Raw genomic sequence first — 14,562 nt, 5'->3', positions numbered from 1 at the left:
CCCCACTTTACCTGGATCATAAAAAAGTAACCCACTTAATCCTCCTTCCAGAGCCTTCTTTCCTGCCAGCTTGTATCTCTCACAAGTGTTCTATCTTTTTTTTTTTTTTTTTTTTTTTGTCCTTTTAGGACCACACCCGCAGCATATGGAGTTCCCAGGCTAGGGGTCTAAGCACAGATCCAAGCAGTGTCTGCGACCTGTACCACAGCTCACAGCAACGCCAGATCCTTAACCCACTGAGCGAGGCCAGGGATAGAACCGCAACATCATGGTTCCTAGTCGGATTTGTTTCTGCTGCGCCACTATGGGAATTCCACAAGTGTCCTATCTTAATAAATCTATTTCTTGCCTATCACTTTGTCTCTTGCTTAATTCCTTCTGTGCTGAGATGCAAAGAACCTGAGCCTCAATAAGTCCAGACACCAGGTGAGCAACTGTAATTTAAAAAACCGTGGGTTTGGAAGTTGCCGTTGTGGCTCAGTGGGTTAAGAACCGGACTGGTATCCTTGAGATGCAGGTTCCATCCCTGACCTTGCTCAGTGGGTTAAGAATCTGGTGTTGTCATGAGCTGAGGCGTAGGTTGCAGATGCACCTTAAATCTGGCGTTGCTGTGGCTGTGGCATAGGCCAGCAGCTGCAGCTCTGATTTGACTCCTAGCCTGGGAACTCACATGTGCCACAGGTGCAGCCCTAAAAAGAAAAATCAACAACCAAAAACGTGGGTTCAAGTCCCAGCTCATGGGTTCAAATCAGGTTTTTTTGGTTTCATTCTGAGGCCCTGATAATCATGCTTAACCCCAGTCATGCTCTTAGATTTCCTTTCCCTTGGCCATCACTTGAACAGATTTAGGTTGCTTGCCTGAGTCACCAGGACCTTTATTTCCAAAGGCCAGAACCTTAGTTACTCCAGCATCATCAGGCCTTTGTTGTAAAATGCCTGTTTATAGTTAACACTGGACATGGAAGCACAAAGATGAGACAGTGGCTCCCATGGGTGCTGGGCAGATCCCTTTCTGCCCCCACTGTAGCAGCAAACCTGGCTCCTTTAATCAAGGTAACTTAGTGTTGCCAGTATGGAAACCTTTTTTTAAAAATTTTAATCTACGGTTTCTCAGCCCTAAATGGCCAGGAGATAGTCATAGCTTCAAATTAAAGTGAAATTCTTTGATACTATGATTTATAATAAATATATTTGGTCTTTGTTTCTGGCACTGAGATTTTTTTTTTTTTTTTTTTTTTTTTTTTTTTTTTTTTTGCTTTTTAGGGTTGCACCTGTGGCATATGGAAGTTCCCAGGGTCCTAAGGGTTGACTCATAGCTGTAGATGCTAGCCTACACCGCAGCAGCCACGGCAACGCACGGATCCTTAACCCACTGAGGGAGGCTAGGGATCAAATCAGCATCCTCATGAATATACTTGTTGTTGCTTCCATTGCACCACAGGGGAACTCCAGGCACCGAGATCTTAAAACCTTTGGGATTTCCTAAGTGGTGAGACAGTGTCTTCTGTTATGTTAATGAAGTGACTTTAGGACTACATCTAAGGATAGGTAGGGGCTGTCTGCCGGAGAACCAACCACGTGATTAGAGGTTGGAACTCTCAGTCCCACCCTTCCCTGATCTCCTGACCTTTGTGTCCCCGATCTTCACTTACTGGTGAAGTGATAAGGAATGTATTTAAGTTATCTGTGTTTCCTTATCTTTAGATTGGATTAATGAGTAAAACTTACACTGTTATTAAACTCACTGTTTGAGTTATTACTTATAAAATATTTAGAACAGTGGCACACATTCAGGTCTTGATGAGTGTTGACTATTATTTTTAAACCTAATTAATGCAAACAGTTTAATCTGCATCTCATTTATTATTGAAGTATATAACTTTTCACACGTTTTGGTCCATTTATGTTTACGTTTTTATTTGCTTCTCAAATTTTTCATGTAAAATGTTTTTTTTTCTTAATGATTTTAAGGCTTAAACAAGACAAAGATATTAATCCTTGATTATGCCAATCTTTGTTCCTTGAGAGTTATTCTAGTACACCTCAGTAACAGGAAAAGTATCTACAGTATCTTTTGTGCCTAAACTTTGAAATAGGGCAGTACCCAGAGACCCATAGGCAGAATTTTTAAAACACTTTAAAATGGGGAATTATTGAGCAATGCGTTCTTAAGAGTTTAATCAATTTCAAAAGATTTTCTATCATCACAAACAGTGCCCCATTCGCACTCAGACATGGTCTAGTGAGAATACCAACTGCCACCTCATCTGAGCACTCTGCGTGGCCATGCTCACAACTGATGCTTCAAGCCCTGAGAAGCCTACACTCATATGCTGCCTCTGCTGGCCCAAGAACTCAAGTTTGTTACAAGTACAGCCACCGGAAGGAGTTCCTCAAAGCCCCTGTATCTTCCCATCACTTGTTCCTGAGTCCAAGGCATATGATTGGCTAAGCTAGGTTATGTGCCTGAGTTCTAGCTGCAAGGGAAAGATTGGAAAAGCAAACATGTAGCATTTTCAGCTCCAAGGCACCTAAAGCAGGTAAGGAATTCCTATAAGTGGTTCAAATGCTGAGCATCCAAAAAATGATAGGTGTGTACTGAGCGACATAACCAGGAACCAGATCATAAGGCCTTTATCACAGGTAATGAATTTAGACTTTAATCTGCTGACAGTGGGAGCCTTTGAGGGTGTTAAGCAGGAGTAACTTTATTAAATTTGCATTCCTGGAAGATCATTCTGGATCCTGGAGGAAGATCTTGGGGTAGGAGAGGCTGGAGGATGACCAGTAATCAGGCTGTAGTAAGACTTTAGGCCAGAAATTATTTTCAATTTTTGAGACAGCTCTCAATGCAGAACAGAGCAGCCCCTGCCAATACCAGGATGACTCATTTAGATATGAATTTGCCGAAAGCTTCATGAAAGTCTAAATATATCATCTCTGTTAGTTCCCCTTTATGTACATGCATGAGGAACCAGTCTTCTTAATAATTCCTTATCCTTATATGACATCCCTTCCCCTCTCTGGAACAGTATTTCTATTCTAACAGGGTGGTTTAAGTACTATGTCTTTTTACCCTTTATTGTGGATCCTGCCTAGAGAAACAAAGTACATTCATGCTTTGATCCAAATCCCATTGGGTTCAGTCCCTGATTTGTTTTCCTTTTTATTCTTTCTCATTCCCAGCACATAGTCTTCTCATAACTTTGGAGGAGACACTGAGTATTGATTATTTCTACATTCTTCAGGATCGTTAATAGGGTATTCAAAAAGATTAAAAATGTGAACAAGAAACTGTCTTGATCAAACATGTGATTTTAAAATATGAACAGTACTTTAAAATTGGTAAAAATATGCTATAAATACATTCAAAGACTGAATTTTCAAAGCTTCCACTGACGCTTAGAACTTTATCATGTTTCTATTACAGAAAGCATTTGTACCTATAACTGTGATTGTAACACCTCCAATATTTCCTCTCTGGCTGTCATGTTTACTGCCATTTCTCTAACTGAGCTGGAGATATCTCCTTCTGCTGATACCCACTATGGCCTGGAAAGACACTGAGCAGTGTCACCAACCTAGAGACCCTTCATTATCCTGAGAAGGTGCAGTGAACATCGATCTCATAGACAAGTTCCAAGATTTATAGGATTAAAGTCAAGCTGAAAATCTGACATTCGACCTCTGAATGTCCCTGGAGATGGATGGCTGGTGAAATATCTGAGATCCGGAGCTGTGCTACAGTAGAGTTCAAGTTCATTTCCTCCACAGTCATAAAGAGCATCACCTTATCAGATTAAAGTCAATTCTTACTTATCACCAACTGCATTTAAATAATTCATCTCTTATTTAATAATTAGGCTCTGGAAAAATCTTGGGGGTGAGGGAAAGAGGCAACTTGGCTGAAGCTGCTCCAGAAATCAATACAGAAGGGACTCAAAGACTGCAATCTGCTATAAAATTGTTGTGAGTAGGAGGAGAATGTGGAAGGGGATTTCTCTTGAAATTACATTTGTGCAGTTAGGCACTTTTTTTTTCTATTTACATTATATGTTCCACATCAATTAAAAACAAAGTTTTCTAAAGACAGTTTTATTCTTTATGTGAGAGGGGAAATCATCAAAGTGTATTTTTATTATTTTATATGGAGTGACTTCATTGAGGGTAGATGGAGACGGAGGGTTTCAATAACCCCAATGCCATGTATTAAAGCTGGATAGGCAGCCTCTCCAAAATCATGCTCTGCAGAAGGAGTGGCACAGCAGCAATTTGGTTTTATCAGGGAGTTTAGTAAGAGTAGAGATCAATGCAGTCCAAAGAGAATGAGCTACTGCTGTTCTGCAAGTACTGGAGATGGTTGGTTGGTTTCCTGGAGCCACTGGGACAGAGGAACCTGTGTCCTGTTGAATTCTACCCATCAGGTCTCCTCTGCATTGATCAAATACTTATTGAGCCATGGTCATGTACTAGGCACTGAGGACACTAATATGAAGATACAACTTCTTCTTGGAGGAACTCACAATGGAGAAAAACAATTGCAGCTGCCAACACTTATTAAGCTTTTACTTGTGTTCCAGGCACTTAACTAAAGTAAGAGCTTTACATACCTCCCAACATACCTTAAAAATCATCATGATGTGGATAAGATTTCAAGACATTAAATAATTTGCTTGTGGCCTCTAACTAATAAGTTGCTGAGACAGTACTTAAATCTGTCTCTCGAGGGCATATCTTTAACCATTCTTGGAAAAGGATAAATGATGCTCTCAGGAGCCCAGTACTGAAGAAGGACACCTAATCCAGCCTGGAGGCATTAAGAGATGGTACCTTCAAGGACAGGGACCCCCATGTGCATTTTTAGGCTTTCTAGCACATTCACAGGTATGTAGAATGTTAGCGCTTGAAGGGATCTTTAAAGATCTGCTAATCTTAAAACCTAACTCCAGGAAAGGTCTAGGTAGAAGAAGCAACTTATCCAATTCTTCAAGAAACCCTACCAAAGAACTCTCATTTATTTCTTGTGGGAATGCAAGATGCAACAGTCACCTTGGCAGTTTGTCAGTTTCCTACAAAACTAAATATATTTTTACCATATCATCCATCAGTAATGCTCCTTGATAGTTACCAGAAGGAGCTGAAAACTTATGCCTGGGCAGAAACCTGCAGCTTATTTGTATTTATAGCAACTTAATTCATAATGGCTATAGCCTGGAAGCAACCAAGGGAGGGATGAATGGGCAGAGCACAGAGGATGTTTAGGGCAGTGAAACTATTCTGTAGGATACTATAATGGTGGATTCATGTCATTATACATTTGTCCAGACCTACACAATATATATTGCCAAGAGTAACCCTAATGTAAATTATGGGCTTTTGATGATAGTGATGTGTCAATGTAGGTTCATCAGTTGTAACATACCTACCACTCTGGTGGGGGATGTTGATAATGGGGGAAGCTATGCATGACTGAAGGCAGAGAGTATCTGGGAAATCACTGTACATTTCCCTCAATTTTGCTGTGAACCTATAACTTCTCTAAAAAATAAAAAAATCTATTTAAAAACAAAACGAGGAGTTCCCGTCGTGGCGCAGTGGTTAACGAATCCGACTAGGAATCATGAGGTTTCGGGTTTGATCCCTGGCCTTGCTCAGTGGGTTAAGGATCCGGCGTTGCCGTGAGCTGTGGTGTAGGTTGCAGACGTGTCTCGGATCCCGCGTTGCTGTGGCTCTGGTGTAGGCCAGTGGCTACAGCTCCGATTGGACCCCTAGCCTGGGAACCTCCATATGCCGCGGAAGCGGCCCAAGAAATAGCAAAAAGACAAAAAAACCCAAAAAAACAAAAAACAAACAAACAAACAAAAAAAACCGAGGAGTTTCTGTCGTGGCTCAGCGGAAATGAATCTGACTAGCATCCTTTAGGAGGCAGGTTCAATCCCTGGCCTCTCTCAGTGGGTTAAGGATCCGGCATTGCCGTGCGTGAGCTGTGGTCTAGGTTGGAGACGCGGCTCGGATCCGGCGTTGCTGTGGCTGTTGCTGTGGCGTAGGCCGGCAAGGGCAGCTCCATTCAACCCCTAGCCTGGCAACTTCCTTACACCGTGGGTGGGGAAAACAAACAAAAGAAGAAATGGGACAGTAGAGACCACTGAAACAATTGCCAGCCAACCTCCTTACCTTATATAAACAGAAGACTTGAAAAGCCCTTTTGTCACCGGCAGAGCCCACTACAGTCCTGGGAAAAACAAGGTGGAATCTAGGTGATAAGGTCTGACGTCTTCTTTTTGTGCTTAGTCTAGTTTCACTTGCCCATAGGGGACTGTGAGCAGAGCCCTTGCCCCTAACACCCCAGACTAGAGTTCCCGGGCGAACTGCCAAGCGGGGTCTCAGCGCAAGTGTGGAGGTGCAGTCGTGAAGAGACGATGCCGCCTTAACTGAGCAGCACGACTGCGCATGACCCTCAAGAACTCCGCCCCGCCCCTTCCTCCGAAGAGGAGATCCATACTAAGCAGCCCTGCCCCAGGGTCTCTGGGGAGAGCATGCTAGAGTTCAAGTCTCTCCGTTCTACGATTAAGGGATAAAGCTTTCCATTGCTTCTGAGCTGAACTTGGTCTTGTTCTATTGGCTCCAATGACACGGAGCAGAAGAACCATTGTTGGGGACCAACAATTTCACAAGGATATATTTAGAGAGAAGTTAGGCAGGTGTTTGGAGCATTTTTTGTGTAAAGCAGGTATCAGTAGATATATCTTTTCTTGGGGGCTGTGAGAGTGATGATATTTAATTCAATCCCAACACCTCCCATGTTATTCTTGCCTAGTTCCCACAAGAAGGTATCCATGGTGGGCACTAGCCGTTGCCCATCAATACTCATTCTCCTTTCTTTTCTTGTGATAGAACCCTGATTTATTCAGGAGGCTCGTAGAAGTCCCTTTATCTCAGGGAAGTTGGGCATGACCCCAGCCCTAGGGAATGAATCTGGGATTGGTCTAAGGATGGGCATGTGACCCAGTCCTATACTTGAGACATAAGAAATATCTACTAGGGAGGACTTCCTTTCCTTAATAAAAGACATTTCCTAAGGAGAACTCCTGTCCCTTCAGCCTTTTACGTTCCTCCCTTCCTCTGATCTAGAACATGAAAGTAAGATGAAGATAAGACAATAGTCCAAGCACACAAGAGCAGAAAACCAGAATAAATTTGGTTCCAGGGTAACTTTTATTGTCATTGTCCTTGTCCTGACCTGCCAACCTCAGACTTCTTTTATGAGATAAAGTCCTGGTTGTTAAGCTAATGTTAGATTTTCAGTTAGAACTGAATGCACTCTTTTTTGTTTGTTTGTTTTTGCTTTCTAGGGCTGCACTCGAGGCATATGGGAGTTCCCAGGCTAGGGGTCCAATCAGAGCTAAAGCTACCCTCCTACACCACAGCCACAGCAATGCCAAATCCGAGCCGCATCTGTGACCTATACCACAGCTCACGGCAAAGCCAGATCCTTGACCCACTGAGCAAGGCCAGGGCTCAAACCCACATCCTCATGGATCCTAGTCGGGTTTGTTTATCACTGAGCCACAACGGGAACTCCTTCAATGCACTCTTAATTGATACTATGTCTTTTTATTAAGGGAACTGGTATCATAAAGTATACATGTCCCGAAGATTTTAGTTTTATAAGATCCAAAATAAGAGCAGTAAATGCTCATGAATGAGCAAAACTGCCCCATTTGTTAAATTTCTCTTCCAGGGACTGTATAGGATGGCATACACTTGGTTTTTTACGACGTATCACTGTTAATAGTGCTATAGTGGGTTGTGTCGAAGCTTCTGATATAATTTTAGATTTAAAAAACGTAGAGTAGGATAATTATAGTCCAAAGGCCTGCATGATTAAGCAAGATTCCTGCAGGAAAAGCTCTGTAGTTGGTCATATGCATACTACTTATATCAAAGCCATTTTAGATTCCATCTTAACTTTCATTTCAATTGAACTATTAATATTCACTGTTGAGATCTTAAATTGAACTTCAATGTAGTTTTCTTGTTTCAAGACCTGAGAGATGACAAAGAGAAGGCAGTATGTACTTCCAAATTTTCTACACTTTGGGCTTCTGTTACTTATTGCTTAGAAGGGTACATGACTTCCTCCTCAGCTAAAGGCTAGTTTATTTAGGGACCAGGACCTTGGGTTACTTATTCCAGAGTAAGCTGCAATAGGTGACACAGTAGCCTCCCTGAAGCAGGAACTAATAAGTGTCCACTGAGTTACAGCAATAATAAAAAAATGTCAACAATAATAGCTAAATTTGGAGTTCCTGTTGTGGCTCAGTGGTTAACGAATCCGGCTAGGAACCATGAGGTTTCGGGTTTGATCCCTGGCCTTGCTCAGTGGTTAAGGATCCGGCGTTGCGGTGAGCTGTGGTGTAGGTTGCAGATGCAGCTCGGATCCCGAGTTGCTGTGGCTCTGGTGTAGGCCGGCAGCTACAGCTCCGATTGGACCCCTAAGTTGGGAACCTCCATATGCTGCTGGCGCGGCCCTAGAAAAGACAAAAAGATAAAAATAAATAAACAAAAATAATAACAGCTAAATTTGCCTATGCTCACTATGTGCCAAAAGCATTGTGGGTGCTTTCAATGCACAATCCCATTTAACACCCACCAAATCCTTGTGAAATAAATCATTTCATTCTTTCAAATGAAGAAAGTGAGGCTCGGAGAGGTTAAGTCACTCGCTCAGACTCATTCAGCCATAAGCACAATCTGGATTCAAGTATCTGGATTCCTTATGAAGTAGGTATCATTATCCACATTTTACAGCTGAGGAAACAGAGGCTCAGAAAGGTTAATAATGTGCTCAGTGTCACACAGCTAAGTTGTAGAGCATGGATTTGAACCCAGGCAGTCTGGCTTCAGCATCTGTCTTCTTGATTATGTCATACACTGACTCACAAAAGGATAAATTTTGGACATATCCAGATTTGTCATGCAATTATATAAAGTTGACTACATCAAATTGAAGGCTAGCTAATTACTAAATGTAACAAAGAAATTTAAATATCAGCTCTCAAGCTTTTTTTTTTTTTCCATTTTAGTAGTAAAATATCTTTCCAGAGGACAGAACTTCCTTCAAACCCAGAAATGATAACTCTTTCATCACTGTGGAAAATTACAGCACAGAAACTGTACATGAACTTTTAACTTCAGATAATTTACATTTAGGCCTTGGGTTTCCTACCTTCTCTCTCCTCCTCCCTGCACTCTCCCAACTACAGCTGAAGTTGAAAACCACAGGGAATCAGGCAGGGTTTTTCAACCTTGGCACTACTGACCTTCAGTGGATAATTCTACGTCCTGTGCATTGTAGAATATTTGCCAGCATCCCTATCCTTTATCTACTAAATGCTAGTAGCACCCTCCCCAGTTGTGATAACCAAAAATGTCTCTAGACTTTGCCAGGTGTGGTGGGGGAGGGGTACAAAAATCACCCCTATTGAGAACCACTGGTCTGGAGGCATTGCCAGTAGCCTAGGCTGTGAGGGAAGTCTCTCAACAATTTTTTTTTTTTTAATTTAAAAAGGTGGCTTCTATAGCATTCTCTCTAATAGGAAGATATATAAAGATGCCAAGAGGATCTGACAGAAAAACCTACTGTCATGGGAGGAAACCTAATCAGGGTGCCTTTTTAAAAGATTTTTTAAAATTTCTAAGCAAAGGGATGGTATATTTGGGGAGCATGGTAGAGGAAGGTATCTTTGAGAATGGGGAATTAAGGAAATGATACAGATCTTTCTAGCTGGTCTGAAGCGCAAGAGAAGGAAACTAAATCTTTTTTTAATTAGCGTGAACAGCCTGCCCTGCGTGAAATATTGTCTCCTGCTGACGAGCTGCTGCCAGCCATGGGGAGATAAAGTACACGGATGGATGCTAAATGGATGTAAACCCAGAATGTTTCCTTAGCTCTAGTAAGGCTTTGTCACCAAAGGATGATACAGTGAAGCCAAATGGGTGAGAATCTAGATTTGTGTATAAGAGGAGGGTTAGAATGAGCTCATTATTAGAAGTGCTGAAGTTTGGGAATATTTAACAGTTGTCTTAGTTTGGGGGGTTATTTGAGAGAAAAGCCCAGGAAGCACCATGGGAGAGTGGGGAGGTGAGAGGAAAGGAAACTACTCGTGGATGCATCATCAGAAATTGCCACCATGGGCAGTGGAACTTAATCTGTCTGGAAGTTGCAGGGAACCAGGGCTGAACATGAACCTCAGGGGTATGGAGCAAGAGAGCTGGTGTACTATCCACCAGTTCCCATTTGTCAGTGGTTGAAAACTGCATCCAGGGCCATCAATCCTCAGCACTTTTGTTCTGGTTTGAGCCTCCAGGAATGTTGCTGGTACGGTGCTGGTGACTGGAAGCAGCTAGTTAACATGGGATGGTGATTGCTGATGGTATACATGTGAGCCACTGGCAACTTCTGCTATAGTGGCCAATTTTTTCTTTTTCTTTTTTTAGGGCTGCACCTATGGCATATGGAAATTCCCAGGCTAGGGGTCAAATCAGAGCTGTAGCTGCTGGCCTATGCCACAGCCACAGGGATACCAGATCCAAGCTGCATTTGCTGGACCTACACCACAGCTTACAGCAATTCTGGATCCTTAACCCACTGAGTGAGGCCAGGGGTCAAACCTGCATCCTTATGGATCCTAGTCAGATTTGTTTCCACTGAGCCACGATGGGAACTCCAACAATGTTTAATTTTTAATAAAGATTTCTTAATATATTAGCTAATATTGGGAAGGCATACGAACTACTACCACCTTCAAGGATACCTTACTCTTTGAGACCATGAAATGCCACTACCAGAAACCCAGCAGTCATCCCAGCACTGCCATCAACTCCTCTTTCCTGTACCCCTTACATCCAGTCTGCTAACAGGTTCTTACAGATCTATTCCAAAGCTTCCAGGGATTAATCTACTCTGTCCCTGCTGTCACATCATTAATCTAGGATAATGGTGTCTTTTGCCTGGACTATTGCAATGGCCTCTCTTGGGGTCCCTACATCCTCACTTCCTTCAGTTCCTTGAACTCATAAGATTTTTCTTGGAATGCTACTTTTCTCCATCCCACCCCAGCCCAACCCTACTCTTCCAATGACTTGTTCCTTCCTATCTTTGAGGTCTGGCTAAATGTCACTTCTTCATTGAAAACCTTCCTCTCTGAAGAAAGGTCTCCCCATCCCACCTGTCATTCCTATCTCAGTTCCTGTTTGTTTTCTTCTTCACATGTTTTACAATTTGTAATTATTTTCTTTGTGTATTTTATCTGCCTCCCTGCCTAGAATGTAATCTCTGTAAGGGCAAAGACCATGTCTGTCTCCTTGACCACCGTATGCTCATAGGCGTGACAGATTTAGCAAATAAAAATACAGGCTTATCAGTTAAATTTGAATTTCAGATAAACCAAATATTGAATAGGACATACACCAAAAATTATTCATGACTTATCTGAAATTCAAATGTAACTGGGCATCTTGTATTTTATCTGGTAACCCTAGTTGCTAGGCCCTGACACATAGCTGATCTCATCCCATATTGTTAAATAAAAACTTGGTAGCAGCATAGCAAAATTGTTACTATGGCAGCAAAGTGGGGGAAAGTGCTAAAACTACAGAGGGAGTGATAAATACCACTTCCCATTCCTTTCTGTTCTGCTGTCTTCTTACTCCAGGAAAACCTGATCACCTGGTCCAATCTCATAGTCTCCCACTCCTGGCCATCACAAGTCTGGCTGATGAAGACCTGATTATGACCAATTGCCACTTTCGCAGAACACCAGCAAGTATTTATTGAGTAATTACGCTGATAGCTTTCCAAATACATTTCTATAAATGAGCTACTTGACTGAAAAAGTGAGTTCTCATTTTAACCAACTCCCTCCCCCAGTACTGCCAAAGGGTGTGAGATTCTAAAGGAAATGGCACAAATCCGTTCTCAATGATGGTAGCAAGGCTCCAGTCTCAATTAGGTCCTGCAGCGTTCCTGGAATTGGGGGTGAAATGGCTCTTGAGAGGTTCCCAGCATTTGTAGTAGTTTTCATCCAAACAATTAGAGGTCTTTAGCCCCCACCTGGTGACAGCCATACTTAGAGAAGACTCAAACATAAATGCCTGTAGGAAAAGAGGATGGGAACAAATAAGAAGTGAGGTGCGTAATAAAACACTTTTGATTAGATGTCAAGAGAGAAGATATGGGCAGGTAGAATCTTTGAATAATAAATTAATCAATAAAAAGTAAATGGCGGGTGCCCCACTGTGTTCAATAGAAAGAATATGCACATGCCCTGTGTATCCTGGACATTTCAGCTTCACCTAATGCTGATTTCTCCACCTACTGTGACTTAAAAAAAAAAAAAAAACCCAAACACCCTGCAATTCTCACATTGCTGGAAATTTTAAAATAGAGATGGATAAGAGGAAGATAAAAATTCTCTTGTGCCACAACCCAGAGAACCCACCCTTAATGTCAGGTGTCAAGTAAACATTAACTCCTTTTGGCCTAAAACAGTGGGGACGATTGTCCTGACTTTCTGTGGCAGGCTGGATGTGAGGACTAGATGAGAGCACATGGAGATGTTGTGCATGTTGTAAGCACTACTGAGATATAAAGGTCATTATTATGGCTGTAATGATCATTGTCTCTTTGCTGAGTGCTTCTTAGGAGCCTTGCTGTCTGATGGGAGTAACACAACCCTAGTTGGGAAATGAAGACAGTATTGTAAAGTTAATGGACCCCCAAATGGTATAAGGATAAGGCATCTGGATGGGCTCGGATCCACATCAGGTAATGCAAAATAGTGAGGGAGACCCAAAGCTAGGCCTAGTAAAGAGGGTCTGCATTCCCTGTTCCTGTGGACTTTACCAGGTAGTCTGGGCTCCAGTCCTTGGAGAGTGCTTACTAGTGCTCCAAGGCCTAGACATTTCCCAAAGTCTTGCTCCTCAAATAGCCCTGACCTGTGCCTCACCTGTTGCAGAACACTGCTCCCTGGTAACACTATCCAATGTCAAGTTGGGCATAAACGTTACTAAGTGGTCACTTGGAGGCAGCCTGTGCACCTCCAGGGAACTTTTGCGGGTAGTAGTTTAGGATTGTCGATATCTCCTGGAGCTCTCTCACAGGGATGAAAAGATACTACAGAAACTTGCAGAGGCCTTTGCAAGGGGAAATAGGGCCGAAGGAACCCTCCCCCTGCAGATCAGCTCCATTAACGCTGGCCCATGACTTGGGACTGAATGCACACTGCCTTGTGCAGAGGGGCAGATAAGCTCTCTGCTTAGGTAGACTGCAAGCTGGGCATGGAGTCGGGCGGGTCTGTGCTATTGATTTTAAAGTCAGGTAGCACTGAAGGCATTTGTTTAAAAATGTAAAGCAACTTTGCATATGATTTAGCATAAAATTACTCCTTGTGGTCCATAAACTCTACCTTCAAGAATGCAAAAATAAAATGAAATGAAGTACTGCAGCCAACTGCAATTGTGTTCAGCCTCAATGTTTACAGCGTGACACAGGAGGAATACAAAACAGGTTTTAAATCCCATCAGTTTCATCTCATGCCAAAGGAGAGCAAAAGAAAATGAGGAAACATCTGAGAACTCTGCTCACAAGCTCTAACTACAGTCAGGCAAAGGCTTCCTGACCCTCCTGGGCTTGAGAAACCAGCTAAAGGTGACATCCTGTGTCCCCTGTTCCTGTGGCCCTAGAGAATTACCTCAAAAAGCAGGAGATGACTTGAGACAGAGCATATTATATACAGGGCTGCATACAGATGAGGGGAGACTCCTCACATAGTATTAATAACATTCCACCTTACATTTGAACAGTGCTTGAAAGTCTGCATAGTTACATCACAGCCACCTACTGGGTTGGATGCCCTACCTCTTCTGCAGATGGAGAAAATGAAGCACAGAGAAGTTAAGTGACTTGTTCAAGGTCACATAAGAAGTAAGGGCTAGGGTTTGACCCCAGATCTGACTCCAAGTGCAAAGCTCTTTTTACCCTACCACATAGGAAGTCTAGTATATACACCAGGGTGTGTGCATACACACACATGGGAACGCACACACTCTCCTTTCCTGACCCTCCTTTGTGACTTTGAAGAAAGAAAAAATAGTCATTGCTATCAACAAGGTTGGGGATCCCAGAGGCCACAAGAGTCTCATGTCTAACTTGCTTACCATGGTGCCATCAGCAATCCGCTCAGGGACCAGCCTGGCTTTGCTGGCCTTTTCAAAGCAGTCGGCATCAGGCCCGTGGGGGGTCATTGGACTGTGCAAGCTGCCTCCCCCTGGCAGGAACCCACCTTGCTTTGCCTCATAGTGACCTTTGATGAGTCCCATGAATTCACTCATGCAGTTCCCTGGGAAGGTTGAAACAGTATTGTTTTTATTAGCTAAGGCAAGGCCCATAAAAACACCAAGACTTCTTAAATATTATTTCTGCAGAATGTTAAGAAGATAGGAGAGTCTGATAAATTCTATAGGATTAATAAAGACTCCAGATAGACAGGAAAAGAAAAC

At 42.6% G+C, this 14,562-nt stretch overlaps 1 protein-coding gene and 1 long non-coding RNA gene across 2 annotated transcripts in view; both read right to left on the bottom strand.

The window, feature by feature from the left end:
• The window catches only part of LOC102162379, a 37,725-nt gene extending 30,343 nt beyond the window's left edge, over positions 1-7,382 (bottom strand). The window contains exon 1 of the long non-coding RNA XR_001303087.2: positions 6,175-7,382. This is a non-coding gene — a long non-coding RNA (uncharacterized LOC102162379). The remainder of the gene's footprint in view (positions 1-6,174) is intronic.
• Positions 11,810-14,562, bottom strand: part of HGD (homogentisate 1,2-dioxygenase) — a 50,088-nt gene continuing 47,335 nt past the window's right edge. The window contains exons 13-14 of the mRNA XM_003361881.4: positions 14,221-14,402; positions 11,810-12,156 (exon numbers count right to left, since the gene is read on the bottom strand). Of these exons, the coding sequence (XP_003361929.2) occupies positions 12,007-12,156; positions 14,221-14,402 (332 nt within the window). The 3' untranslated portion in view covers positions 11,810-12,006. The remainder of the gene's footprint in view (positions 12,157-14,220; positions 14,403-14,562) is intronic.

The sequence above is a fragment of the Sus scrofa genome, chromosome 13 (genome assembly GCF_000003025.6).
Source record: "Sus scrofa isolate TJ Tabasco breed Duroc chromosome 13, Sscrofa11.1, whole genome shotgun sequence".
Classification (NCBI taxonomy): domain Eukaryota; kingdom Metazoa; phylum Chordata; class Mammalia; order Artiodactyla; family Suidae; genus Sus; species Sus scrofa.
Note: the sequence above shows the minus strand (reverse complement) of the source record. Positions and strands in the feature narration are given on the sequence as shown.